The sequence below is a fragment of the Lasiodiplodia theobromae genome (assembly GCF_012971845.1).
Source record: "Lasiodiplodia theobromae strain AM2As chromosome Unknown scaffold_1, whole genome shotgun sequence".
Classification (NCBI taxonomy): domain Eukaryota; kingdom Fungi; phylum Ascomycota; class Dothideomycetes; order Botryosphaeriales; family Botryosphaeriaceae; genus Lasiodiplodia; species Lasiodiplodia theobromae.
The window spans coordinates 1,214,519-1,239,765 of NW_023336399.1; the positions used below are offsets into that span (position 1 = coordinate 1,214,519).

Genomic DNA, 25,247 nt, shown 5'->3' on the forward strand with positions numbered 1-25,247 from the left:
GCATGCGCTGCCCCTACCCCTCACTCCAGCCTCGATATTATTACTTCTGCCCGCCTGACATCGGCGATCTCGCGGGAAAAAAGGGAAAGAGATGGTTCCAGCCATGGCCAGGTGGTGCGAGGCGCTTTGCGCTTGCTCACCGCTGGCTCCTGCTCCCACTTGCCGCGGAGCCGCTTGCCAGCAGCCTGAGATAAGGGAAGCCGTGTCTGTCTGGTAAATTACGCTCACGCCCGCGAATCCGCTTCCTTAGCGTTGAACTAGCCAGTAGCTTCCGGCCACCGTGTCTGTCCACCACTAGGTACCTTCTTTTTAGCTTCGATCGCAACCACCGCCTCATCTTTCGCTGCACGCGCGACGTTGAAACGGCCATCCATTCCAGCACGCGAGCATCGTCCCATCCGGGGAAGGCTCCGCTTTGCCTCAGCTTTTCTCAAACATTCCGCTTTCGGCAGTCATCCGGTGACGCGTCTGCGCCGCATCTACCCCATGATTTTCTTCCCCTGAGTGACCAGTGCGTTGTTCGGTTGCCTGCGATTGTCAGACTTTGATGCAACTTTGGTTAGAATGACCAGACCGGCTTTACTTCGTCCAGCGGATATAGTTTGCAGGAAATAGCTCCCTCACTCACGCTGATACATATTGTCAAAAATCCCTCTCAACATCACACACCACGTGAGCCTAAGATCATCATGCTTATCCAAATCTCAACCCCGCATGTGTCGCGGCTTTTTTGCAGAATCATTGTTTGAACCCTGATGTGCATACCTGTGAACATACCGGGGGATCGCAGCACAGTGGGTGCCGAAAGATTTGAGCCGTTTCCACATGCATCTGAACTCGTTACGTAGGTAGTTGAAGCTGCCATCCGGATGCAGATGTGGAATTGCTAAATATACATCTACGTCCAGATGGTAACTTCAACTACCTACGTAAATCGGGCGCCGTGCTTTCGAAGATAATTGTGGAGGATCCTTTCTTTTGGCACCTACGTGGCGGTGACAGTACGTCCAGGGAAGTATCACTCACCGTGCCAACCAACACAATCCTCTCTCCCGTATAGTGGCTCATATTCCACGACTTTGGTCTGTTAGTATCCTACGAGAACGTGCCATAGTTGAGATGCACACCAGAACGAGGACGTCGGATGCAAGCCTCAACAAGCCTGCCGTACAACAGCGGGGCCGGCTTCCACCCTGGAGATTTCTGAAAGTCTTGGTCGACTTAGCCACACTCAACGAAAAGTCAACTGTGACCGTGGAGGTGGGCGGAGCGACGTTTACCCTATGGCTTGGAGTCGCATGCTGTGGCGTCGCGCTGCACGTTCGCGAGCAGGCAGCCGCGAAAACGAGAATGCGACAGGCTGGAATCTCGTTTCTCGCATCCCAGCTGCCGCCGCAGCAATCACATGCGGAAAATTAGTCGTGGCCGCAGTCTTCGCCCCGCTTCCCGTTCCGTGGCGGCCATCGGAATTTCGCCACGCGCACAGCCACACAAAATGACGCAACGGGCCGCGACGTCAACTGTGCATGAGCGTCTCGATGATTCCCTGCGCCTGTGCGCCTGCCCCCCGCCGCCCCCCAGCACTTTACCCACTCCCAGTACATAAGCTCAACGACGTCAACGCCCCTCGCCGCTTTCCATCCACCACTCCTCAATACCCACCCTCCACATACAGACATCTCCACAACCTTTGCATTACCGCAACAATGGCTTCCGTCCACGTTGAGAACATTGCCTCTCAGACCACCGAGAAGGAGGTCCGCGACTTCTTCAGCTTCTGGTACGTACACCTGCTGCCATCGGCCCTCTCAGCACCGTCAAGCAACCCCGAAGCTAACATTTCTCTTTCACAGTGGCAAGATCCAATCGCTTTCCGTGACCCCCACCGCCGGAGGCACGCAATCTGCGACCGTGACATTCGAGAAGGAGACGGCTGCGAAGACGGCGCTGCTGCTCGACAACACGCAGCTTGGACCCGCGCAGGTTAAGGTCACGGCTGCCAAGTCTTTTGACGAGCTGGCTGGCGGCAAGGCATCGCCCGAAGGTGGCGAGGCAGGCAAGGAGGAGCACAACATCCCGCAGGAGGACAAGCCCCGCGGCCGCATTGTCGCCGAGTACCTGGCGCACGGCTACGTCATCAGCGACAAGGCCATCGAGCGCGCCCTCGAGCTCGACAAGCAGCACGGCGTGTCGAACCGCTTTACCTCGGCGCTCAAGTCGTTTGACGAGCGCTACAAGGCTTCGGAGAAGGCCGCCGCCGTCGACACCAAATACGCCATCTCGCAGAAGGCCGGCGCCGGCTGGCGCAGCCTGAACTCTTACTTTGACAAGGCGCTCGGCACCCCGACCGGCCAGAAGCTGCGCCAGTTCTACGAGCAGGGCAACAAGCAGGTTGTTGACGTCCATAACGAAGCCCGCCACCTTGCAGATCTCAAGAAGCAACAGCAGGCCCAAGGTGCCCAGTCTGCCACTGGCGAGACCAAGATCCCGACCGCCGAGGAGGCCGAGCTCGAGATTGTCCCTGGTACAGACAAGACCAAGTGCAACTGCAGCTCCGTGGCCGGAAAGTGCCCTTGTGAGCCAGGCAAGTGCGCCTGCGCCGGATGCGCTAAGAGCACTGAGACGGCTGCCGCCTCGGCCGCGGCAACCTCCGAGAAGCCGGCCGCCTCTGCGTAAGGGATAAAAGAAGGGAAGAAACAGCGATTCCGATTGCAGGAAGGCGGGCATATTGTGATACCCAGACATTGTCGAGTATGAAGGAAGTTGACGGTCCGCTTCGTGGTTGAGAGCGATTTCCCTTGAGCAAGATATGATGGATTTTTTCTTTTTACATTGCGTTACTCTTTTTGAGACGGCTTTTTACTCTTCACCGCCCCGAGTATGGCAAATACCAGCAAGTTTTTGATGTTGCTCTTTGTCTCATGAAACACTGATTGCTGGTTTCGTAGCTGGGAATGAATGTAAACCGATGCTCCCCCCTTTGAAGCCTGTGCAGCATGTACTAATGGTCGTTGGAGTGAAACTTGTTTACCAAGACATACCAGAGCAACTAACTGGTACTAAGCGCATCTTGGGCGCTTACTGGTTGCATTCTAGATGACATCAATCAATCAACGTGTCGCGTCTCTTTCAGGCCCCTGCTTCATGAAAGAAAAGAAAAGAAAATCGATTCTGGTCCAGCTACAAAATATAGCCATCTAGCTCTCCACTGCAACGCACTCGTAATGCTATCCTTTACCCACATCATTTTCGTTCTTCCTGTTTTCCCAGGTCCATTTTCGAAAGACACATGGACAAAAAGGCCGCCGCTATCAACACCTAAGCTGCACCCTCCCCTCCGGCCGTAGCGTTCGCGTTCGCGCCTCCTCGTCCCCTCCCCCTGCCACCCCTCCCCCTCCCCTTACCACCACCCCTCGATCCCGGTCCACCGCCCCTCGTCTTCTTCGCCGGTGTCGCCTTTTTCTCCTCATCCCCCTTCTTCTTCTTTCCATTCTTCCCTTCCTCCTTCTTCGCCTTCTCTTCTTCCTCTTTCTTCGCCTTCCGCTCCTCCTCCTCCTTGGCAGCGGCGGCAGCGGCGGCGGCCTGCTGTGCCGCTCTCGCCCCCTCCGCCATATCCTCGTCGTCTGAATCGTCATTGATTTCCGAGAGTTCGCTCTCGTCATCAGCGGAGTCATGAATGCTGGCGGGAGCCGTCGATGTTGCGGTGGTCCCGGTGGGCGCGGGGGCCGCAGCGATGGAAGTGATGGCGTTAGTAGTAGGACTAGTAGCAGTAGGCTTGGAAGAATCATCGGCAGAAGGAAGTTCGGAAGACGATGACGGAGGCTTGACTTCGCCTATCGTAGCGGACTGCTGGCTTGTTGGCACCTCCTCGTTCTCATCATCATCGTCTTCTTCCTCTTCCTTGGCGGTGACCAACGTATCGTTGTCGTCGTCGGCGGCTTCTTCCTCATCGTCCTCTGCGTCAACGACTCCTGCTTCATCAGCCGTCCCGTTGCCCTCGTCAGCTGTGACCATTGTATCATCACCAGCGTCGGCTTCTGGATCATCTTGCTCAGTGACATCCAGATCGTTCTCGACATCCGCCTCCGGTTCCTGCTCGCCATCGGCCTCAATCTCCTCGCCATCTCCCTCGCCTTCGCCCTCTCCCTCATTGTCGCCTTCCACTTCACCCTCCCCTTCCACATCTGCGTCCGCTCCGGCATCTGTGGCGTCCACGTCCATCGCATCGCTTTTGACTCCAACCTCTGCGCCGTCTCCGTTCGCACCAACAGCAGCCGGGACCTCGCCAACTGTGCGCGCATTCTCCGCATCACCCGCTTGCGGCGCAGGCCCAGAAGCCCCGGCCATGCCCGCACCTTCGGCAACACTTGGCCTCGCCGGGCTTGCGCGGATTGGCATGTTCGTGACCGGCGTCGTGGGTGCGGCGACGGGCCTTGTGACCGCCGCATCTGCCTTGCGCATGAGCTCGCGACGGCCAACGCCTTTGGCGCGCGGTTTCGGCGCGGCGGCAGCAGCAGCAGCTGTTTCGGGTATAGCAGCGGGGGTGGTGGTGCCCGTGGTTGGAGCGGTCGTGGGTGGGTTGTTACTGTTGTTCATGGATAAGACGCCGAACGCGCCTGCTGCTGTGGGTGGCGGTGGCGGCGGCGGCTCGTTAGCACCAGCACCATCTATATTCATGATGTTCTGCATGGACATCATGTTTGTGCGTTCATAGGTAGGCGCTTGTGGTTGTGCGGGAGCCGGGACAACCGGTGGCGCAGCCGGTGCTGCAGGTGGTGCTGGCGGTTCGGGCTCCGGCTGGAGAGTTGGGACCACTTGTTGGTACAAAAGAGCGTAGGTGTCTCCGATCAGGTCATCAATAAGGGTAGCCTTCATAAGGTTGTTGTTAAGGCGACGGAGCTCCATCGCCTCACGCAGGACGTCGAGGATGTTGGATTTGGTTTCGGGGTCATGGCACCAGGTTTCAAGGCGTGCGGCAGCGGACGTCCATTCTTCATGGTTGATTGACTTGAAGACCGCGTCTTCATGTCCTTCTGGAATCTGCCCTGCACGTCGGAGCATCTTGAGGTATGACTGGCACAGAGTCTGCCATAGCTTGGTGTGCTCGAAAAACTCGTGATTCCTACGCCTGACTCTTTTTGCCAAAGCCTCCATACCAGCTCTGTCATTTGTCTCAGAAAGCAGCTGGATGAAGAACTGGGTATAACGCGTTGTGTAGACAAAATGCCGACCCAAACGTTCATACTCGGGCTTCCAAACCTGCAGTTGCATGGTCTTGGTGAATATCTGCTGCGAGAACTCGCTCTTGGCAGTAAGTGCTGCCATGTACTTGTCTGCAGGGGACGGGTCACCATAGTGGATGTAGGCAGCCCTTGCAGTCATACGATGGTGCCAATTAGCCTTATCTGCAGAGCGAAGCACTTTCAAGACTTTCAGCACGTAGTCGTCCCATTCATCCGGGTTCTCGGTGTCATCTGTTGAGAAGACTGGAACTTGCCTGGCGTAGTGAGTGGCTTGAAGCTTCTCGCTTGCTTCTCGGGGCTCAAGCTCTCTTTTCTGTACCAGCTTGTAGAGAATGGACAAAAGTTTGTAGTGAGGTTCAAGTATGGGCTCTCCACGGCTTCCCTTTTTGCCTGGGAGCTCTTCGATCGCCCTTGTGAAGCAAGCCACAACCTCCTCGGCACTTGGACGGTTTCTGGCTGGAATTGCGTCTTCGTCGGCCTCATAAAGCTTCCACAGACATTTGCCGAGCATGAAGTGGGACAACCAGTTGTCGGGCTTCCTCGCGATCGCTCGCCTGAACAGCCCACTAGCGAATTTCCACGCAGCCACGAGCGTCATGAGCGCAAAAGGAGCCGATTTCATCACCTGATTGGTGCTGTAAAACCGCTCCTCATTCTCCTTGAGTGCAAAAGCTTTCATGGAAAGCGGATCACGAGAAGACGAGTAGATACGCATGCCGAAATCAGCGTAGAGTTGCGCCATCTTATTGGCCGTGTCCTCCGAAGCATCCGCGTTCCTAATAGCTGTCGCGACTGCCATTGAGTAACAGTGGATGGCTGTCCTTTGATGCTGAACGAGCTCTGGATCTCCCTTGTTGACTTTTTCAGCGGACCATGCCACCATTTCATCGACCTGGTAGTCATATGCTTGTGCCTGTGAGTACCATGTTTCCCATCTTTCCGAGTCGTACTCTAAATCTTGACCGAAGAAAGCTGACGCGATGTTGATGTCCTCTGTTGGCACGGGTGCTTGCCGCTTTTGGTTTTGAGATCTGAATCGGTTCAATGCAATGCTTCCCATGAGGAAGTACCAGCCTCGCGCCGCAATGCGTGCATTCTTCACTGGTATCGGTTTGGTTGACAAGTCGCCAACGCCATTGACACACCTGTAGAGGTCCAAGGGATTGATGGGAGACTTGATAAAGGAGAGGTACTTCATCTTGTTCAGAAGTAAGTCCTCTGCACCAGAAGGTTTGGTTCGCGCCAAGTACCCATGGACGACATCAATCGTGGATCCGAGCTGAGTCTTGTGCAGATCTTTGACATTCATCTTTCGTGCCTGGTACATGACAAAGTCGATTATCTTGAGAGCTGTCTTTTGGTCCATCATGTCGTGATCGCTCGGATACTCGGTCAGGTCATCGGCATTGGTGAAGCAAAAGAGACCATACAGATCATAGAGGACCTGGCAAATCACCGTGTCCCGGGTCTCTATGTCAGGAATATCATCTGTCTTGAACCATTTCAAAAGCTCATCCTTCATCAAGCGAAGTAGTGCCTTGGTGGAGGCGGAACAGAAGCCACGGATGCCGAAAGCGTAATGGACATGGCGAAGATATTCAAATTTATCCTCGGTTGGCTTTGGGAAAAGTTGACTGTCTTGTGCCATAGCGTCGCTAAGAAGACGCCATTGCAACAGCCAGCCACGTACCATGGTGTCGTGCAGTTTGCCCATGAACGCAGTAAATGCTGAGTTGAAACGACCTTCAAATGTTGGCTGAGGAATCTGGCCCACGCGGATCAAATCTTCAAAGACAGTGACAGTACTCAGAAGCCAGAGGAGTTCGCCAATCGCATCCAGGGATGACCGCATGTGTGCCTCATCAATGCATTCGAATACATTCTCAACCGTTGCGACCTTGAGGATCCTGTCGAAAATTTCATCGATGATTTTAATCGACTTGAGAAGCTCGGCTGATCGTTGCTCGAAACCAGTTTCACTGTATGCTTTGCTTTTGATGTCCTTGACAAGAATCTCGATGCTCCGGAGGTAGCATGAGACAGCTTTAGGGGGATAATCAATTGCCTCATACGCTTGTCGGAGACGTTGCCACAGAGACAAACGTAATGAGACGTCAGCGCTCGAGACGAACTGTGTCATTGCTTTCAGCGGCGAAGGTCGGGAGTCTTGGTGTGCATCGATTGGTGTGCTGTTCGCTTCGGCATCTGGCGTCAAGGCTCCCTCTGTTTCTTGGCTGTCGCCAACCTCCGTCCGGGATGTCGGTTGGTTATCGTCCTGGTTGGTAGATTCCAGTATCGGTTCGAGACTCTCAATGACAGACACTGGGTCTTGTTCATCATGCTGGAAAACTTTCATAAAACAGTCTTTCATGTTGATCTTCGTCAACTCTCGCTCCGCCGCATCCGCGGAGAGTTCCGGCATAACGGCATTGTTGGGAACGTGAATTGCAGGACCAGGCAGGAGATTTGCAATAGTCTTCAGCTCCTCGATGCAGGTAACGACGTATTCCTGAGATACATCATCGGACACGTTTAGGTGAAAGGTCGATGTCCAAAGATGTCTGAAATCCAATTCATCGATGATCGGAGTCCGCTCATCCGTGGTTCGGTACGCCATGGCATCTCGGGCCAATCTCGACCACCTCTCCAGCCGTTCTCTTTGCAGAATCTGGGTAGAAACGTCAACACTGCTGGTTGGATGCTTGATCAACGAATAGACGTCAAGATGAAGTTCGAAGATGGTCTGAACCATCTCGATCAAATGTGAATCCTCCTCAGTCACGGATTGTCTCTTGCCTGCCGCTTGCTGGTGCAGAATCCTGGTGTCGAGGGCGGACAACTCTTCGTGCACACGTCCGTACAAAAAGTCATCCACGTTGACGACTGCCTGTACCACGATTCTTTTCAGGTCATCAGACCACAAATGTCTCATGTAACTTGATCGCAGGTCTTCAGAATCGGGAAAAGCCCCCGGCCTGAGCATGCTCTGGAGCCACAACCACATTAGTTCTTTGATCGGCATGCCTTCGGTATCGCTAAGTGGCGGCCATTTGGATAGGTAGTCGGAATCAAGAATTGGTCGGTTCATTCTCTCAGAGCCTGATGGCTTCGTGTATCCTAGGAAAGCGTTGAGCCCGGCTTCGCGAGAAGCGCTTCCTAGCATGTCGATAGTATCAGGGCCTGTGAGGATCGGGACCGCCTGTGGTATGAGCTGTTGAAGTATCGTATAGAGGTCTTCGGATGCTGCTTTAAAACCCGATTCTTCCATCTTGGTACATTCCGTCCTCTTTTTGCGCAGCGTGTCTCTCAAGATCTTTGGAGACCGCAAGCCCTTTACCTCCAACTTTGCCAACATGTCCCCGACGACTTCATACAACCAATCATCAGCTTCATGGAATTGGCGCAGCTCGTCCTCCACCTGCTGCTGAGATGCGTCCGCTGCGGCGACAACGTTGCCCAGGCTAGCATCGCCAATCGATTCACGCGCTCGAATCCGTTTGCTTCTTCCACGTCCACCCTCAGCAGACTCCGGAAGACCAGCGGATTCCGTCGATCTCTTCCGCGATGGTGCGTTTGGCCGATCGGAGGCTTCTACAGAAGCTCCTTCGCCATTTTTCGCGCCTTCTTGATCTGCTTTGTCATCGGCAGCCTCTTTCATCTCCGTGTCTTCACCAGTCTCACCCGAAGCCTTTCCATCGGTCTCTTCGTCATTTGCCTGTGTTTCAGTGGTATGTTTAGATTGCTCCGCTGGAGTCCCCTCGGGCGCTGAGTTCGTTGAAGGTTGCTGAGACTCAACAGTGTCTTGTGGCAAATCAGAAAGACTCAGCGTTACGAGTATTCCCGGGCCGGGATCGACTAGTCGTTGTTGCTCTTGAAGGAATTCGTTCAAGATTGCGTCACCCACATGCGTCCAATCGGATTTGGCGGGATTCAGCGCAATGTGCGGCGACGGGCGACTTAAAGCTTGTTCCAGAGCCTCACGCTGCTTCACATCTGCTGGAAGAGGGGCAAATGAGAAGGGAGCTAGTCGTTTTTTCAATGCAGCGGACAGCTTCCTTCGCCTCAGGTCGGAAAGTGGTTCTTGTAGCAACGACAAAGTGTCTTGCAACTTTTCCACCAGCTCCCGCAGTTGTTGGCCAGCGAACCCTTCTTCTAGGCCTGGGAGACGCATGATACTGTCCAGCCCCTCGTCGTCGCCGTCCAAGACGGCCTCAAGGCAAAACCTCGTTATCCTGCTGCTTCCAGTGAGCGCAGCAACTGAAGCAGTGCGCGCCCATAGGTCCAAGTCCGTGTCGTCTTTATCTAGAGCCTCGGCAAAGTAGCGAAGGGGCACGTCTACAGCGGCCGTGGACGCAGCAGCATCCAGAACAAGGAGAGCTTGCTGTCGCTCCCGTAGACTGTGCTGTACCACCTCCAGCATGAACTGACCATGGTTTTTGTAAGACAAGTGCAATATTTGGGGGAGAGTGTTGGGTGCACTGTCTGCAGCACCGCCCAACTGAGTCGGACCAGCCTCATGGTCTTCTTGGAATATGAAATCATAATCGGGGTCTCCGTGGAGCTCGGTGCGACGGTATTCGGAGAGCGATTCCGGGTATTTGAAAATGTCGGATTCAAACAGAGCTTTGTAGGCGTCGATGGCGTCGCGGTAGGACTTGGGTCCTTCGGAGTGATACTTCAGGGCGGTCTGGTAGAGTTTCAAAGCTTCTTCGATTTGGATTTCCTTGGTATCATCGACCTCCTCGTCGGACTCGACGTCCGACTCGATGTTGATGGCTTTGAACATGGACTAATCAGCACATTAGCTTCGGGACGGCCTCGCTCAGCGCGCATGCTAACCATTGTGGCAGGATGGGTGCGGCGCAGCTAATCGGGGAATAACAGCTCCCGAGCTGTGCGGGTTCGCAGCGGTAATTGCAGGCGCGAATTGCGGGAGAAGCGCGTCGGCAGCTGGCTACGCCATCAGAGACACCGAGGCGACAGCAAGTGGAAGCGCGACGGTGAGAGCAGCGAGAGGGCGTGGGAGAGCGGTGGTGGGCGTGGGTGAAGTGTCGCGGGCACCTGCGACGCGGCTGCGGACAATGCGGTGATGCTGCGCGACAGCTCCCGCAGGGTAGGCACGCACGAATCGCGCGCGCTGGCTGCATGACTCAGGCGCGCTACAGGGCTGGGGAGAGCGGTGCGTGCCCTGCTGCTGGCAACGACCGGCCGGGAGCTCAGGTGCGGTCGACGATCACCACCTCCCACCAGACCCGTTCTCACTCCGACCTGCACGCCGCAATCTCCTCCTCCCGGGCTGCAACCGTATCCAACACAATTGATGCTGCTGCGCTAATCCAGACTTTTTTCGCCCCGGCCTCCACCATGGTTCCCCAGCCAGCAGTCCCGGAGTAGGTCCCGCATTTATTTGTCTCTGCATCTATCTCCTTATAGACTGGATGCATGTCCGCTCTGCCCGCCCGCATCGCCTTGTCTTGGTCCAATTCTTCGTCGCCTGCCAGCGTTCCCCCGCTACTTTCGTGCGCACTTGCTGCGACCGAGGTGCTGACGTGTCTTCTGTTGCCTAGGATCTTCGAAGATGAGATACAATCCGTCGTTGACGCCCGCACAGAAACGCTCCAGTCGCTGCGTGAACTAGGCCCCCCAGATCTCGTCCATCTGGTCAAGCAACCCAAAGGCACCACGAACAAGGTGAGAAGGGACATGGCATCCTTGGCTTCCAAAACACTTGGTCGGGCAGACACCCTCTAAGAGATGGATTAGGTTGGCGTATACCACCACGTAACCGGAGTCGACGCGTCCTCTTCCGCCAGCTTGGCCGCCTACATCAACACTCTTACATACAACCCCAATGACAAGACGAACAAGGTCGTTTCGGGGCTATACTGGTAAGGCCGGAATGGGACACGCTGTCTGTTTCCCAAGGCTCCACTGACGCTTTTTAGCTGCTACAATGCCTTCTCGAGGCTGGATATGCGCGTCCAAGTAGCCATTCCTGGCACGGTCGAGAGTTACTGCATCGACGAGCGCGGCGAGAAGCGTGTTGCTTCGGACGAGTTGTGGCTCGAGACGTATCTCTGCAGCGTCTTGCGCGCCTACTCGTACGCAGACGATGGCTCGGGCGATACTATCAAGAGGATCGTCGGCGTTCGGAGATTCAACCCGATTACAACCACCGAGTCTGAGCACAAATTTCTGGACGCTGCGGAGCGCCTGTTTTTCAATGGCTGGCAACTTGGCTCCGATCCAGAAATTCAGGTCCCGAACTTGGTATCCAACCATCTGACTACGGGCCTTTTGAACTACATCCACACCACTGGTCGCTACGCATCTGGAATCAACCTCTTCGAAAAACTGCGCACACGGGACCCGGAAATCGCGTCGCTGCTCTCCCACGTGTACATCTCGGCAGATGAAGAAGTCAAGGCAGTAAGACTGCTCCACGATGCGATCCAAGAGCTTCCCATGGACTATTCTCTGCTGGATTGTCAGGCTGAATTCCTGAACCGAAAGGGTCACCCCGAACTGGCGCTTGAAATTGCCAAGAGAAGCGTCATTTCTGCCCCCAGCGAATTTGGCACGTGGGCGAGATTAGCGGAGATATACGTCAGCCTCGAGCAATGGGACATGGCACTCTTGACGCTCAATTCTTGCCCCATGTTCACCTATCAAGACAAGGACGCACCACGCATGCCGGAGCCGCTTCGTGTCTCTCTGCCTGTGATGTCTGAGAGTGTCTGCGACGAGATTGATGACAGCGCAGGTGTCCCTGACGTCGACATGGTGCATCCCACGCTGCGCAAGCTGCACGCTGCCGGATTCAAGGGCACCTTTCTGAAGGCGTACATGCTTCTCACCAAAATCACCAAAAAGATAGGGTGGGACCAGCTGCTGAGGATACGTAGCCAGGTCTTCGTCATGGAGGAGGAGTACAGGCATGAGAAGCAGACGGTATCACAGCAACCGGCTAGCCGTAATGCCAGCACGAGCGCTATTCGGTCGCCGAGTCCGCACCAGAATGGCCACGGAGAAGTTGAGTTGACCGGCGAGAACGGCGAGTCGTCCAAGCCGGATGGAGAAGCCAACAGCGAAACCGATGGAGCGGGCGATTCTGTGGAGAGGCCCGCAACTACCGTTGCTTCAGAGGAAGTCAAAGCTGGAAGTGATGAGCCGGATCCCTCGCACACGGCGTACACGCAATTCCAGAACAAGCGTCTCTGCGAGCGCTGGCTTGACAACCTGTTCATGGTTCTCTACGAGGATCTGCGTGTCTACACGATCTGGCGGACGGAGATGGCCCAGTACCGCCAACAACAACTGGTTTACAAGAAAACAGCCGAAGAGTGGGAAATTCTTGGAGAACTCGCAGAGCGCCTGCACCATTTTGATGAGGGCATCGAGGCGTACCAAGCCTGTCTGAGCATTCGCTTCTCACCCAAGGCGATGCGCGGCTGTCTCAAGATGTATGAGCAGGTGGCAGACGTGAGGGCTATGCTCGGAGCACTCATCCGTCTTGTCTGTTGGCAATACAGGTGGTACTCTGAGGTGAGTTCATTGTAGTCACATTGATTGATAGGTGTGCATTGCTGACACGCCCAACAGTTTTCTCCCCCGCTACTCTTCACAATTCGGAGACTCATCGAGGAAGAGGGCACTCTCAAAGTGCGCAGCATAATCCAGGGTACGAGCCTTCCTCAACATGTTCTAGAACTCACACATCAATACACGGCCCTGGTGGCTTCCTTCCGCAACCCTGGATCGGAGTAATGGACATCTTCGATATAATTGCGTGGGGATGGATGGCGACGGCACAATGGGCGGAATGCTGAATTTCTAGCATAATTTGCGCGGCTGGGCAATTGGGCTTGGACGTGTTCACGAAAAGAAGATACCTTTGCATGGGAGAATTCACGGTCATCATATGTGCTTTATTATTGCTGGCCGCACATAGCAGTTGGCATGGAATTTGGCAATGTCAGCCATGCTCTAGAGATGTAATTGAAAGACCGAACAATCATTTTCAGTTACACTCCCCTCTGTCCAACCAATCGTTGCTGGTGATTCAATGGCGTTGGAGGCGGTGCGTGTGCCTGAGAGACGCGGCGGCATCCGGGGGAGCTTTTGCCGAAGGGAGCTCCGAGCCGCAGCTTCCACTGAACACCAAGGTGGCTTCATCAACTCGCACCTTCTCAAGCCGATCACAGCAAACAAAACAACCTTCCCGCAGAGCTCCACGAAGCCAACCGCCATTCTATCACAGCGCATTTCATCGACCAAGTTCATCCATTTTTGCCACGCCTTGCGCAAGATACTCGTCGCCGTCCGCCGCGTCCCACGCCGACCCGTGCTGTACAGAAGCTGCAGACCACACATAGCCCGACCAACACTCACCACAACAATGGACTCGCTATTGGGGCCCCTTGCCGGAATGCAGCCACGACAGGTCGCGCTACAGGTCCTGAACTTCGCGTTGGTGCTGAGCACGGCCTTTATGCTCTGGAAGGGTCTTTCTGTCGTGACCGATTCGCAGAGCCCTATCGTCGTCGTGCTTTCGGGCTCCATGGAGCCGGCTTTCCAGCGCGGTGACTTGCTGTTCCTATGGAACCGCGCGAAGGAGACGAAGATTGGGGAGGTGGTGGTGTACAGCGTGAAAGGGAAGGATATCCCGATCGTGCACAGGGTTGTGAGGAGGTTTGGTGGCGGGTGAGTTTCTCCTCTCACACTTGCACTGTTTTAGGATATTGGCAGCGGCTTGACTGACGCGATTGAAATTTCTTGTACCAGACCGAACCCACTGCACCTTCTCACCAAGGGCGACAACAACGTCGCAGACGATACGGAGCTCTACGCGCGCGGCCAGTCATTCCTGAACCGCGAACGCGACGTCATTGGCAGTGTCTTCGGCTACATCCCCTTCGTGGGCTATGTGACGATCCTGCTGAGTGAATATCCGTGGCTCAAGACAGTCATGCTCGGCTTGATGGGGCTGACTGTTGTGCTGCAGAGGGAATGAACGCCTGCTTCATTGGACTCCTTAATGGCCAATTCTTTACTGAGCAGTGGGATCGAGAGAACGCAGAAACGCTTTTGACCCTGCATGATCTCGAAAAATTCAGCGTGTTTCAACTATTGCTTGGACTTATTCTGCTCTACGGCTACATCGTGTTTCTGAGCTGGGTCATACATTTCTTTGCTCGGTTGTATGGAAACCAGGTCGTTCTGCCGAACTCGTTACACCGGCTTGATCGGACTTTCGGCGACTGGCTTTATGATCTCACACTACGATTGTGCGCGTTTCAACCTTCTCAACTGCTCAAAACTCTCCTGAACCGGCTCAATGTACGGCGGGGACGTGCTTTTTTCTATCTCCTGATTAGCGTCAACTGGGTCAACCGCTACTTGATTCGTCATATCCATCCATGGAATCATCGCCAAGCGCTTCGCGAAGAAGACTCTCGAGATCTGCTTCCAGCTCCTCAACCCGCTACAAATGCTCTTCCTATGGGCCCGCTTGCTGCTGCTGCTGCTGCTCCTGCTGGAGATTCGTCTCATAGAGCTGTTTCACTTACCGTAAATTTCCATGGTCCCACGAAATTTGTAACAGAAAGACAGAGAAAAGTTCGCAGAAAGAAAAGGAGTTCAAAGAAAAAACCATCACTTGTTTATTGAGATACCCAAAGCTTTCATTCATTTCACTCTGAAAAGCACCATGTGCGTCAAGGGAGAAAGAGACGGTCGTTCAGTGGCAGCAACGGTGCTCATGGCATTAGACATCAATTGATTATTTTCAGTAAAACATCTACACTCTGAAGTGACTGCCACCACTGTACGGGAGATAAGCAGGCCACGTCCTAAGCAATTCGCCATAAATGCCAAGTGTAGGTGAGCAAAGGAACCAAAAAGAATGTACCTTCGCTACGGCATTGTGAGTCTAGCCTTTACGCACCAAAGCGTCGTAGACCAAAAGGGGAGCAGCACAAAAAAAAGGACTTGTATCATGCGGAAGGCAAGGTTCGAACTATTTGCAATTAGTCAGTCTGCTGATATGCATGGGTGGCTCTCCTTTCGCCATCTCACCTCGCGATTTCTGCTTTGGGAAAGCAGCGCCTTAACCACTGTAGCGGGTGATGATTAGCATTCTAATATTCTCGCAGAAAGAAGACAGTGGGAATTGTGCGTCAACATACCTAGGCCACTCCCGCCAGATTGATGCAAGAACAGGTTGCTTGCAATGTTAATATGGGGTGACTGGTCGTTTTGCGATGTGTTCCAGACGCGTGTGTGATGTCAAAACTGATTGTGATGAGATGTGACATGCAGCGTGCCGTGCCGTGCCGTTGGTTGTTGCCTGCATGCTGCGTAGAAGAGTTGCGGTGAGTGTAAGGGAAAATGTGTGACTGCTTATGTATTCACTTGGCCTGCAGCTGATATACATAAGAAACTTCGTTAGGCACAAGCGTCCAGCTCTGAGAGCGATTCAATGGCCTTTGGAAGAAGAAGCGACGATGTTATGGATCAATGCTCTTGAGAATAATACCGAAAATATGCTATGCGCCATCTATGTTGTGCATGCATGTCCTGAAACAAAATTGTGCTGTTCAGCTATTTACGCCATTCGCTGCCCTGCTTAAGTCATAAGCCGTCCCACCGGATGCATCCTAGTCCAACATGGAGCACTACTGCTTTCTTTTTCTATGCAGAGTTGGTCTCCAAATGATCCCACTCCAACGCCGTCAACCTGCTCGTGAAAGTCATCAAAGACGGGTGCCATCAGGAGGGTTACCATCCTTCAATTTGAAAGTCAAATCTTCTGTCCTCCTTCCCGCCCTTCACCGGTTTCCCCTCGTGGTCGTACAAGGTCCTCTCCACGAACGTGACCTTCCCCTCCCGATCCACCAGAATGACCGTCTGCTTCTGCGTGCCATAGATGCCACTTGTCGCGCTGACCGACTCCACGCCAGTCGCGGCAGCCACGGCGTCTGCCGGCTTCTGGTCCACCGTGGCGTCGTGGCCGATGCCGGGGATGAAGATGCTGTTGCGCAGCTGGCGCAGGTACGTCTCCCACTCCTCGCCGTTGCGCTGGCGCGGCATCGTGTCGGCGCTCAGCACAGCAAACAGACGCTCCAGCAGTGCCTCCTGCGGCTCGCCGGCGGCGCTGACGTTGTCGTCGACAGCGGCGCGCAGGCTGGCTTCGCCTTGCACGATCTTGGGCCACGAGTTGTCGCCGTAGTGCGAATTGCTCAGAGCGCGCGTCTCACCGGGCTTACCGGCCAGCCAGATCAGGCCTTTGACATCGGGCGTGCGGTTGGAGACGATGGCGAGACCCTTGTTATGGACGGGGCCGTTGCCGTTTGTTGGGGCAGCGGCATCGTGCTGTTGGGTCTTCACGACGTCCTGCAGGCGGCCATACAGCATGCTGAAGCCGCCAACGTGCTTGAGGGTTCCCTCATCGACGAGGCGCTGAGCGAAGTCGGCGGTGCTCTCGTCGGAGTCCGGCGGCGTGGTCAGCCAGGCGATGGGGATGGCGCCGCGGCTGCGCTCGTCCTGGATGATGGCGGCGCCCTCCTCGCGGAAGTTGGTCAGCACGGCGATGCGGCCCTGGCGCGTGATGCCCAGCCAGGTGCCGTGGACGGGCCGGTGCAGGTCGTAGCCGCCCAGGACGTGCGAGTGCGGCTCTGCCCACCACTGGGCGGGAGCGGTGGGGCGGTGGAGATATTCCTGGGGAAGAAAGGGTCAGCGGGGGATCGCGCGGGGTCTGGGGTAGCGACGCACATCTCGGTTGTTGAGGAGGATGAAGGGGTACTGCGGGTGGGCGGTGGTAATGATGGCGATGCACATTATGCGGGCAAATGAGAGAGGCGGATGATGATGCAATGCAAAAAGCGCTTGCCAGAAGCAGAAGGTTTCGTCGCGGCGTGAAGAGCACTGATAAATAATAAAAAGCACGCGTACACGACAGCGGGATCTACACAAGATAAAGTTGCGGGTGTGGACAGACCTCACGCGTTGTTGAGGCTGGGCCTCCGCGCAGGCAGCCGACCGTTGACGTGGAGGCCGGGCAATCCAGGGATCGATCTGCTGTGGCGCAGGCGCCGCCCCGGGCCACGCAGCCCTACCGTGCGCGACCAAGTCCCGGACTATTGAGCAGAGCGAGCGCACAGCGCCGCACGGACGCGCAGATGACGAGCTGGCAAGGCGCTCAAGGCGGCGGCCGGCCTGAGACAGATAAGACAGCCAAACCCCTGCCCGCTTTGCGTCGGCTTGCGGGCGGGCGTTTGGAGAGGCAATGGACTCAGCGCCACTGGCGCACACGCGACCTTGTGACAAGGTAACGTGAGAGCCAAGCTGCTTCGGCCGCCGGACTCCGTGCTGTACCTTGCCGGCAAAAATAGTATGACGGGGGCGGACTTCCGAGCGCGGCCTGCGCAAGCCCCTCCCGCGGGCCGATAAAGCGGAGCTGCTAGGTAGCTCGTCTGCGGGGCCTGGGAGAGCTGCATTGCTTTCTTTCACCTCCGTCCCGAGCTTCTTCTCTCGACAACTCCTCTCTCGCCCTGCCCCAGACTCCCGCGCCTGGGGAACTCCGCCGCCATGTTCTTCGGAATCTTCAACATCTTCCCCAATTTGCTCACGTACGTGTCTGCCTCTGCCCAGCGCTTCCTCCAGCTTCCGGAGCTCAGGCTTCAGCGTCGGAACCCGGCACAGAGCTCGTAACCTGCAGAAACTTCTCTCCTGGCCGTCTCGCTGACAGCATTCCCGCAGCACGGGGCTCACCACCCTCTTCCCCATCTTCGCCTCGTACAAAGCGCTGCGCACCGGCGACCCGCAGCAGCTGACGCCATGGCTGATGTTCTGGGTGTGCTTCACCATCGCCCAGACAGCCGAATACTGGTTCTCGTGGGCGGTTGACTGGGTCCCCTTCTACGCGTGGATACGCTTCGGCGCCTACCTGTACCTCGTCCAGGGGGCCCCATACATCTACCAGACGCACGTGCACCCCTTCCTGGTGCAGCACGAGCATGAGATCGAGCGCTTCATTAGCGATGCGCACGAAAACGGCAAGCGCGTGGGCCTGCAGTATCTCAACCAGGCTATCGAGTACGTCAAGGTCAACATCCTGGGCATGGCGCCGCGCCAGCCCACCCCGCCCCCGGCTGGCCGCCCCGGTCAGGGTGGAACCTACGCCCAAAACCTCTTCGCACGCTTCAACCTACCCTCGGCCTCCCAGGGGCTTGCCGCACCCGCCGGCGACTTCTACGGCCTGGTTTCGGGTGCCCTGCAGGGCGCCGCCCAGTGGCAGAAGCAGGGCAGCGCCTCGCGCGACGATGCCGCCGCCGCCCTTTCCGCCAGCGGCGCCCTCATCCCGGACGAAATCGCCCGTGGCCGCCCCGAGGACCGCGCCAACTACATCGCCTCGCAGCGCGACCGCCTGCAGACGCTGCTCAGCGCCTTCGACCGCGAGGCTGCCACCGCCAATGCTTCGAGAGACCCGTCCAGGGACCGCAGTGCTGGCGGTAGTCTGACCAAGAGCAAGAGCGAGCTGGAGTTTGATCGCGTCGAGTATGACGAGGCGCTCGAGGGAGGAAGCAACAGCGGCGGTAGCGCACGCGGCCGCATGGGCGGCAGGACAACCAGTACCGGTTGGATGCCGTGGCAGTGGGGCCAGCAACAGCAGCAGCAGCAGCAGCAGCAACAGCAACAGCAACAGCCAGAGAAGGGGAGGCTGTCGCCGCAACCGCCGTCGAGGTCGCGCACGCCGTCGCGTGAGGACAGGGCAAGGGCTACGAGCAACGACCTGGCGTACTAAGGAGGGATTCGAGTTTGCACCTTGTTCCTTGATTGCATAGATCTCTTCACATCATTAGGGAAGTCTTCCGGCGTTTGGGCTTTTGCTTTTACATTCCACAAAGCCATTGAGGCTGACGGTGATACTGTCAGCTCTGCTGCGCCTATGCCAGAGAGGCTGACTTTCTCTATGGTATTTCGGAACAAATTTCTGAGAATAACCATACATGTCTCGCGACCTCATAGCTAACCGCAATAAAAGCATCTGAGATCATATACCGACGGTGTTTCTCGTGCGCTGAAAGATGCAAACGAGAGAAGATTCGCTGATATAGCCGTCTCAAGGTCTACCAATACAAGGGCCATCAATCATATGTTTCGAGCGACTCCGAAAAGCCTCGATATCTAGTTCATTTCTCCTCAGCTATATCAGGAATCTGACACGCTGATTTGCAAACTTGTGAGGTGGAGATGTCTTGATTATTGCCTTTGCCAACGGCTCATGATCACTTTCTACTTTGCCCTTTTCACCCCAAATTGCCATCCCATAGTCTACGAAAATGCCACTGAGCACATAACCACAGCCTGCTTCCTATGGTGTTTTCGGACTTTCAAAACCAGAAGTTTAATACATGCACACAAGTCTCCTCTCCGTTTCATCCCGGGTATCCGTATCGGCGGGGTCCCATGCGCAAGATATCAGAGGGAAAATAAACAATAAAAAAGGTGCCATGGCCGTCGCACCTTCTCTTGCACCCGATCTTCCGCACTTCCTTAAGCCCCAAACTTGCTCTCTTTCCACGGATAGGGGATCTCGTCATCCTTGCGAATGGTGATCTGCTTCTTTTTCTTCGTCGCTACATGCTCGACCCACACCTTTTTGGCATATTCCTTCATGAAGCGGCGGATGAAGCGCGGATCCCACAGCTCGCTGGCAACACCCAGATCCTTGCAGCAGCGCATGAGCGCGTTGCTTTTGCACCCTTCAGTCGCCGTTGGGATGCCCTCGGGCTCGAAGTACTGCTGCTCGCCGCGCGCGATGCTCACCAGTCTACCGCCCGCCACAAGGCCGTACTCGCGCGTCACCGTCTTGCCGGTCACAATCGTCTCACCGCGCGGGGCCAGGCCCCAGCCGCCCGGGCCGAAGGCGCGATTGAGGATGCGCCGGTACTTGATCTCGGGCAAGTAGATGATACCGTCGGGCTTGATCTCGATGTCGTCGGCGTTGATTGGCTCGAGCAGCGCCGCGGCCGCCGCCTCGCTGAAGCGCTCCGACGACAGCCCGTGGAAGCTGCGCGACCAGTCCAGCGATGTGTCCGACTGGTCTAGGTCTAGCGGGTTGTCCGAGAGACCCTCCTCAAGGTCGCGGATCGGCGTGGAAGGACTGGCGGCGGCCGAGTTGCGCGCGGTTGTCGGCGGTGCGGAAGCGGAGGCGGTGCTGCTGCGGGTGGGCGGTGCGGTATTGGTAGTTGTGGTGGTGGTGCGAGGAGTGGTAGAGGTCGTGCTGGTGCTGGCGGCGCGGAAGACACGCTTGGGCGCCGTGGTGCTGCTGGAGGTGCTACTGCTATTGCGGGCTGTGGTGGCGTACGCGTGCCAGCTAACCGGCGGCCGAGGGAGACGCGGAGCATTAAGGCAGCGGCGTAAGCACGCACAGGTCTGCCTGGTGTGTACCGCACTCATTGTATTGATACGTGTACGCGGAGGAATTGGGGGTGAAGAGAACCGGAATTGGAGTACTTGATGGCTTTTCTCCCGCTGGGCGGACGCGAGAAGTCGCGAAGGTAGTCGGGATTTGCTCGCCGCTCGGCCCGATGGCGGTAGTGCTCGTGAGTCCTTATCGATTGCTGCTATTTCGTCATCATTCAGGGTGCTTCCGAGCGGCCCACAAGGAAGTTCATACTTTCGTCATTTGAGGAGCGGCTGGAGATCAACAAGATGTTCCCCTGGCTCCCCGAGCAGCTAGGAGACGGCACGAGTGGCAAAACGGGCACATTGAGGGACGCACTCTTGTGCCAACATCCTAGCTCTGAGCTGTTCAGACAATAACAGAGTATGGCAGCCGACGGCTAGCGTGAATTTATTTTCTCTCATACCATGGGTAATTGTATCGTCCAGACGTGGATGTATAGTTATTAATTCCACATTCACGTCCGGATGATAGCTTCAACTACCCATACATGTTCTTTTTCGTTGTGGAAAAAAAAAAGAGGAGCTGAGGCATGCTTACTCTATGTTCTAAGGCCCTACCGTTCTTCGCGCTAGCCATCGGCTGCATCACCCGTCTGTAAGAATAAGAGTCAAATTCGTACACGCTGGCACCTAGAATTTCTTGACCTGAGATAAACTCTTGCAGAACAATCAGTTAGTCGTTAGAATCGTGAAAGGCAATATCATTTGGACTCTATCGCTCTAGTCCTATTCTCAACTACGCAACGAAGAAATTTTTGGTCAAGTCATATCCGTAACCTTGTCTTTTGCACGTCTTGTACATAGACACGTTCATCTCGTAAATTAAGCCTTGAGGCTCGCGACGGTTTCGTCGACCAGCTTCCTGTAGCGGGTCTGGTTCTCGATCTGCTCAAGGAAGACCTTGTACTTGGTCGCCAGCAGCTTCTTCTCACCCTCGTTCTTGGTAGGCTTGATAGCCTTACCGGGCTTGCTGTAGCGGTCCATGATTTCCCACAGCGGGGTGCTCTTACCCTCCTTATCGGTCGAAGCAGCCTTGGCACCAAGCATGGCCGCACCGTGAACGACGGCAGCGTGGACGTAGCGGGGAATGAGAACCGGCATGTCGCAAGCGGCGGCAATCAGGTGCATCAGGATGTCGTTCTGGCACTGCGAGCCGGACATGAAGATGGATGAGATCGAGTGGCCAGACTCGTTCATCGCAGTAATGATCTGGTGGGTCTGCAGAGCGATAAACTCCATGGTTCCCAAGTATGCCAGTGCCAGAGCGTCTAGCGACTTGTCGCTGCTGAGACCAATGAACGAGCCCCTCATGTTGGGGTCGGCAATTGGAGAGCGGTTGCCGAACAGGTCACCGTAGAAGAACAGGTGCCTGCCGAGCCAGCTGATGAAGGGCGCGTCCTGCTTCTCAGCCATCTCCCGGAGGTGTTCGTTCAGGTACTCATAGATGTTCGTGTTGAACGTCTCAGCCACAGACATGGCTTCGTTGAAGGCAGGGTGAGTCTCAATCGTGTGCTTGAGCAGCTCACCGGTAGCACTCTGTCCACCTTCTGCCATCCAGTAGTCGGGAAGCAGAACGTCACGGTATGGACCCCATACACCGTTGACGAAAACAGGATCGCGAGACATGGCCAAGTGGCAGGTGGAGGTACCAGCAACGGCGGCCAGACGGGTGAAGGCCTGGGAAACGTCGTTCTTGGGCACATCGGCGTTGAGCTCCTCGTCGGACAGCTTGACCTTGGCACCGACCGTGCCAATCCAACCAGCGTACGCATCGATGACACCGCTGCCAACGGCGATGCCAGCGGGCAGACCCATATCCATGGCGGCCTTCTCACTCAGGGTACCAACAAGCTCACCAGCAGTCAAGTATTCACCGTTCTGCAGGTATCGTTAGCTGCGACCTGTACAATTGAGAGGAGTGTGAAGGCTAACCACCCCGTTGACGCCACCCATGCGCTTGAAGTTGTCTTCGACAAGCTCTTCCAGGCCGATCTCCTTGAGGAAATCCTCCTGCCAACCCTTGACACTGCCGTCCACGCCAACAGGGACGAAGCCCTGCTTGCAGACGACGCTGCAGAAGCTACGGGTCTCGTTGCCAGTGGCCATGTGAGTCAGAGCATCGGTCAAGTCGTAGAACTTGCACTTGTCAAACAGTTCCTTGGGCATGTTGTTCTTCAGCCAAAGGACCTTGGGGATTTCCATTTCGATGGACATCTTGCCACCGACATAGCGGAGCAGGTTGTGGTTGGTGTTGTTGATCTTGACCGTCTCGTCGACGGGGCGGTGGTCAAGCCACAGGATGACGTTGCGGTCATGGCCTTCACGGTTGTCGAAGTTGGGGCCGGTGATGCACACGGGCTCGTCTGTCTCGGAGTTGAAGACAGTGAGCGAGCAGGTGGCATCGAAGCCAATGCCGCGGACGGTGTCAGCGTCGATGTTGTGCTGGTCCAGGGCGCGACGGATGGATGAGCAGATGCACCGCCAAATGTCGCTGGTGGATTGCTCCTGCATCAATGCGTCAGCGGCTGCAAAGCAGAGGGGCGCGAGACGGGCGAGCTCACGTAGTAGCCCGTCTGCGGCTGCCAGAGGCCAATGTTCTCGGAGGCAAGGCCGACAATGTCGCCGTGGTCGTTCATGATGCAGGCACGCGCGCTGCCCGTGCCGACATCGACACCGATGTAGTGGTCGACGTGCGGGTGGAGCTCATTGCGCGGGTCAGTCGACATCTGGCGCGACTGCTTGCGCGAGGGGGGAGCTCTGTAGGGCAGGGACGACATGGTGGGCAACAATTGCTGCCTGAGCCGGTCTCACGATCGAAGTGCTCTGCTTGAGGGTGTAGATCAATGGAGAGGAAATTGGGCTGATTGAGGGCAATGTTTGTGAGGGGGAAGAGATGCTGGAGACGAGTGTCCGGTGGGGGAGGGGCGCGGGAAAAAGCTGTTGAGACGCAGCCTCCTAGCTCTGCCTCAGAATCTCACGATCGTCGAGAGCTCTGCGGATGACTTCATACCCCGGTTAGCTCGAGGGGTCCTCCACAATCAAAATGTGGGTCTCGCGCCCCGGACAAGTTGCGATTTGCCCAGCCCGCTCTTGGCCCGTCTTCTCGCCCCCGTCATCATTGGCCCTGAACTGGCAATGCCGGTTTTCTTACGCATCCGAGGGGCGCCGACGGACCACGTTGACGTTGCACGACTCATCAGAGCTTTATCGCGCCGCCTGTGTTGCCCCATGCCTCCAGCGGCCCCGGTCTCGGCGGACTTGCCCCCGAGCCCGGGCTAACGTTCGGCCACCCCCGACGCGCCACGAGCTGGGAATCAGCTACCTACACCTGCAACTCTCCTGCACGACGCCCGCAGCGGCCGCACACCGCTCAGTCCTGTCTCCCCTCCACCCGGAGTCGCTCCCGCCCGCCATGGCCTCCCTCGTCCACTGCATCCTCGCCACCCTCGCCCTCCTTCTTACCACCGCCCTCGCCGCCGACAAGACTCTCAACATCCACGCCTGGCCCCTCGACGCTCCCGCCCCGCAGCACCTTGCCCAGATCTCTTACAATGCCGCCAATGCCAGTGCTGCCGTCGTGTCCTGGAAAGCCCCGAGCATCTCCATCACCGACAACGCCCTCCTCCGCATTGGCCTGCAGAAGCCCGATTGGACTGGCATTCTGACGTCGGCTGCCGCGCTTAGTCCCGAGTATAAGAAGACACTCGTCCTGCATGCCGATGCCCAGGGTGCCATCTACGGCATCGGGTTCGGCGCCGAGCCTCGCGCCACCTCGGAAGCGGAGAAGAAGAACGGTGCCGTCGAGGATGAGGATGTCGTTGAAGTGAAGGTCGAGAAAGTCCAGGCAGGCCCCGCGCCGTTCTTGAACAAGCCCGTGGTGTTGGACGAGAAGGGAAAACTTGCTGGGCAGGAAGAGCCGGAGAAGACGTTTTTGCAGAAGTAAGTGATGGCTTGCACCCGCGCTACCGGAGTTGTACTAATGTCAATCATAGGTACTGGTGGGCCATCGCGTTGTTTGTAGTGCTCCAGCTATTCGCTGGTGGAAAAGAATAAGTACGAGCCGGTCTAGAGAGACGGTTTCTATCGATGATGGATCGTGTAGGAGGAAAGACGCGACATGTTTAAGCGCCTTCTCTCGTACCTTGATGTTGACATTTGGCCCGGATTTCCATACGAAACAAGGACTTGTGTTTGTCAGGGCTACTGATCTTCTGTCAACTGCTCGCAACTGAAACGCCACTGGCTTCCTGGATAGCTTGGAAACAGAAGCTTTGGGCCGAAGAGTAGAGCAGCTCCGAGAGAGTACGCGGACAGCATCCGAGCCTACGGCTGTGATTTTGGCATACCCGAAGGACAGAAATGCGGCAAGGAATAGGACATTTGAGCATGATCCTAATGGAACGAAAAGGATGAATTACCAACCGAGCGAACATGTTGACGCGAAGAGCCTTGCTCGTACGACTTATGCCTATACTTTTCCTAGTTATGTTCAAGCACCACCCGGCCTTGTAAAACACGGCAATGTACTCCCGC

The 25,247-nt window shown here is 56.0% G+C and overlaps 9 protein-coding genes across 9 annotated transcripts; 5 read left to right on the forward strand and 4 right to left on the reverse strand.

The window, feature by feature from the left end:
- Positions 1-1,706: 1,706 nt before the first annotated feature.
- Positions 1,707-2,676, forward strand: LTHEOB_351 (Actin cytoskeleton protein; the record flags this gene model as incomplete). The annotated part of the gene is made up of 2 exons (XM_035512441.1): positions 1,707-1,780; positions 1,854-2,676. 2 exons carry the CDS (start codon positions 1,707-1,709, stop codon positions 2,674-2,676), a joined length of 897 nt encoding a protein of 298 aa, XP_035372353.1.
- A 642-nt stretch (positions 2,677-3,318) lies between these two features.
- LTHEOB_352 (Tetratricopeptide-like helical protein) lies at positions 3,319-10,085 on the reverse strand (the record flags this gene model as incomplete). The annotated part of the gene is made up of 2 exons (XM_035512452.1): positions 3,319-10,032; positions 10,083-10,085. 2 exons carry the CDS (start codon positions 10,083-10,085, stop codon positions 3,319-3,321), a joined length of 6,717 nt encoding a protein of 2,238 aa, XP_035372354.1.
- Positions 10,086-10,607: 522 nt separating this feature from the next.
- On the forward strand, positions 10,608-13,010 carry LTHEOB_353 (Clathrin-coated vesiclec protein; the record flags this gene model as incomplete). The annotated part of the gene is made up of 5 exons (XM_035512463.1): positions 10,608-10,633; positions 10,811-10,934; positions 11,007-11,131; positions 11,189-12,788; positions 12,846-13,010. 5 exons carry the CDS (start codon positions 10,608-10,610, stop codon positions 13,008-13,010), a joined length of 2,040 nt encoding a protein of 679 aa, XP_035372355.1.
- A 631-nt stretch (positions 13,011-13,641) lies between these two features.
- Positions 13,642-14,256, forward strand: LTHEOB_354 (Microsomal signal peptidase; the record flags this gene model as incomplete). Its single annotated transcript, XM_035512474.1, has 2 exons — positions 13,642-13,946; positions 14,028-14,256. The coding sequence occupies 2 exons, from the start codon at positions 13,642-13,644 to the stop codon at positions 14,254-14,256; spliced, it is 534 nt and encodes a 177-aa protein (XP_035372356.1).
- A 1,766-nt stretch (positions 14,257-16,022) lies between these two features.
- On the reverse strand, positions 16,023-17,081 carry LTHEOB_355 (uncharacterized protein; the record flags this gene model as incomplete). Its single annotated transcript, XM_035512485.1, has 2 exons — positions 16,023-16,961; positions 17,016-17,081. The coding sequence occupies 2 exons, from the start codon at positions 17,079-17,081 to the stop codon at positions 16,023-16,025; spliced, it is 1,005 nt and encodes a 334-aa protein (XP_035372357.1).
- A 750-nt stretch (positions 17,082-17,831) lies between these two features.
- On the forward strand, positions 17,832-19,047 carry LTHEOB_356 (TB2/DP1/HVA22-related protein; the record flags this gene model as incomplete). The annotated part of the gene is made up of 2 exons (XM_035512496.1): positions 17,832-17,950; positions 18,003-19,047. The coding sequence occupies 2 exons, from the start codon at positions 17,832-17,834 to the stop codon at positions 19,045-19,047; spliced, it is 1,164 nt and encodes a 387-aa protein (XP_035372358.1).
- A 752-nt stretch (positions 19,048-19,799) lies between these two features.
- On the reverse strand, positions 19,800-20,705 carry LTHEOB_357 (Mitochondrial genome maintenance protein; the record flags this gene model as incomplete). The annotated part of the gene is made up of 2 exons (XM_035512507.1): positions 19,800-20,599; positions 20,678-20,705. The coding sequence occupies 2 exons, from the start codon at positions 20,703-20,705 to the stop codon at positions 19,800-19,802; spliced, it is 828 nt and encodes a 275-aa protein (XP_035372359.1).
- Positions 20,706-21,536: 831 nt separating this feature from the next.
- On the reverse strand, positions 21,537-23,491 carry LTHEOB_358 (FGGY-family carbohydrate; the record flags this gene model as incomplete). Its single annotated transcript, XM_035512518.1, has 3 exons — positions 21,537-22,592; positions 22,647-23,219; positions 23,276-23,491. The coding sequence occupies 3 exons, from the start codon at positions 23,489-23,491 to the stop codon at positions 21,537-21,539; spliced, it is 1,845 nt and encodes a 614-aa protein (XP_035372360.1).
- A 635-nt stretch (positions 23,492-24,126) lies between these two features.
- On the forward strand, positions 24,127-24,767 carry LTHEOB_359 (Cyclin-dependent protein kinase regulator pho80; the record flags this gene model as incomplete). The annotated part of the gene is made up of 2 exons (XM_035512529.1): positions 24,127-24,653; positions 24,707-24,767. The coding sequence occupies 2 exons, from the start codon at positions 24,127-24,129 to the stop codon at positions 24,765-24,767; spliced, it is 588 nt and encodes a 195-aa protein (XP_035372361.1).
- Between the last annotated feature and the right edge of the window lie 480 nt (positions 24,768-25,247).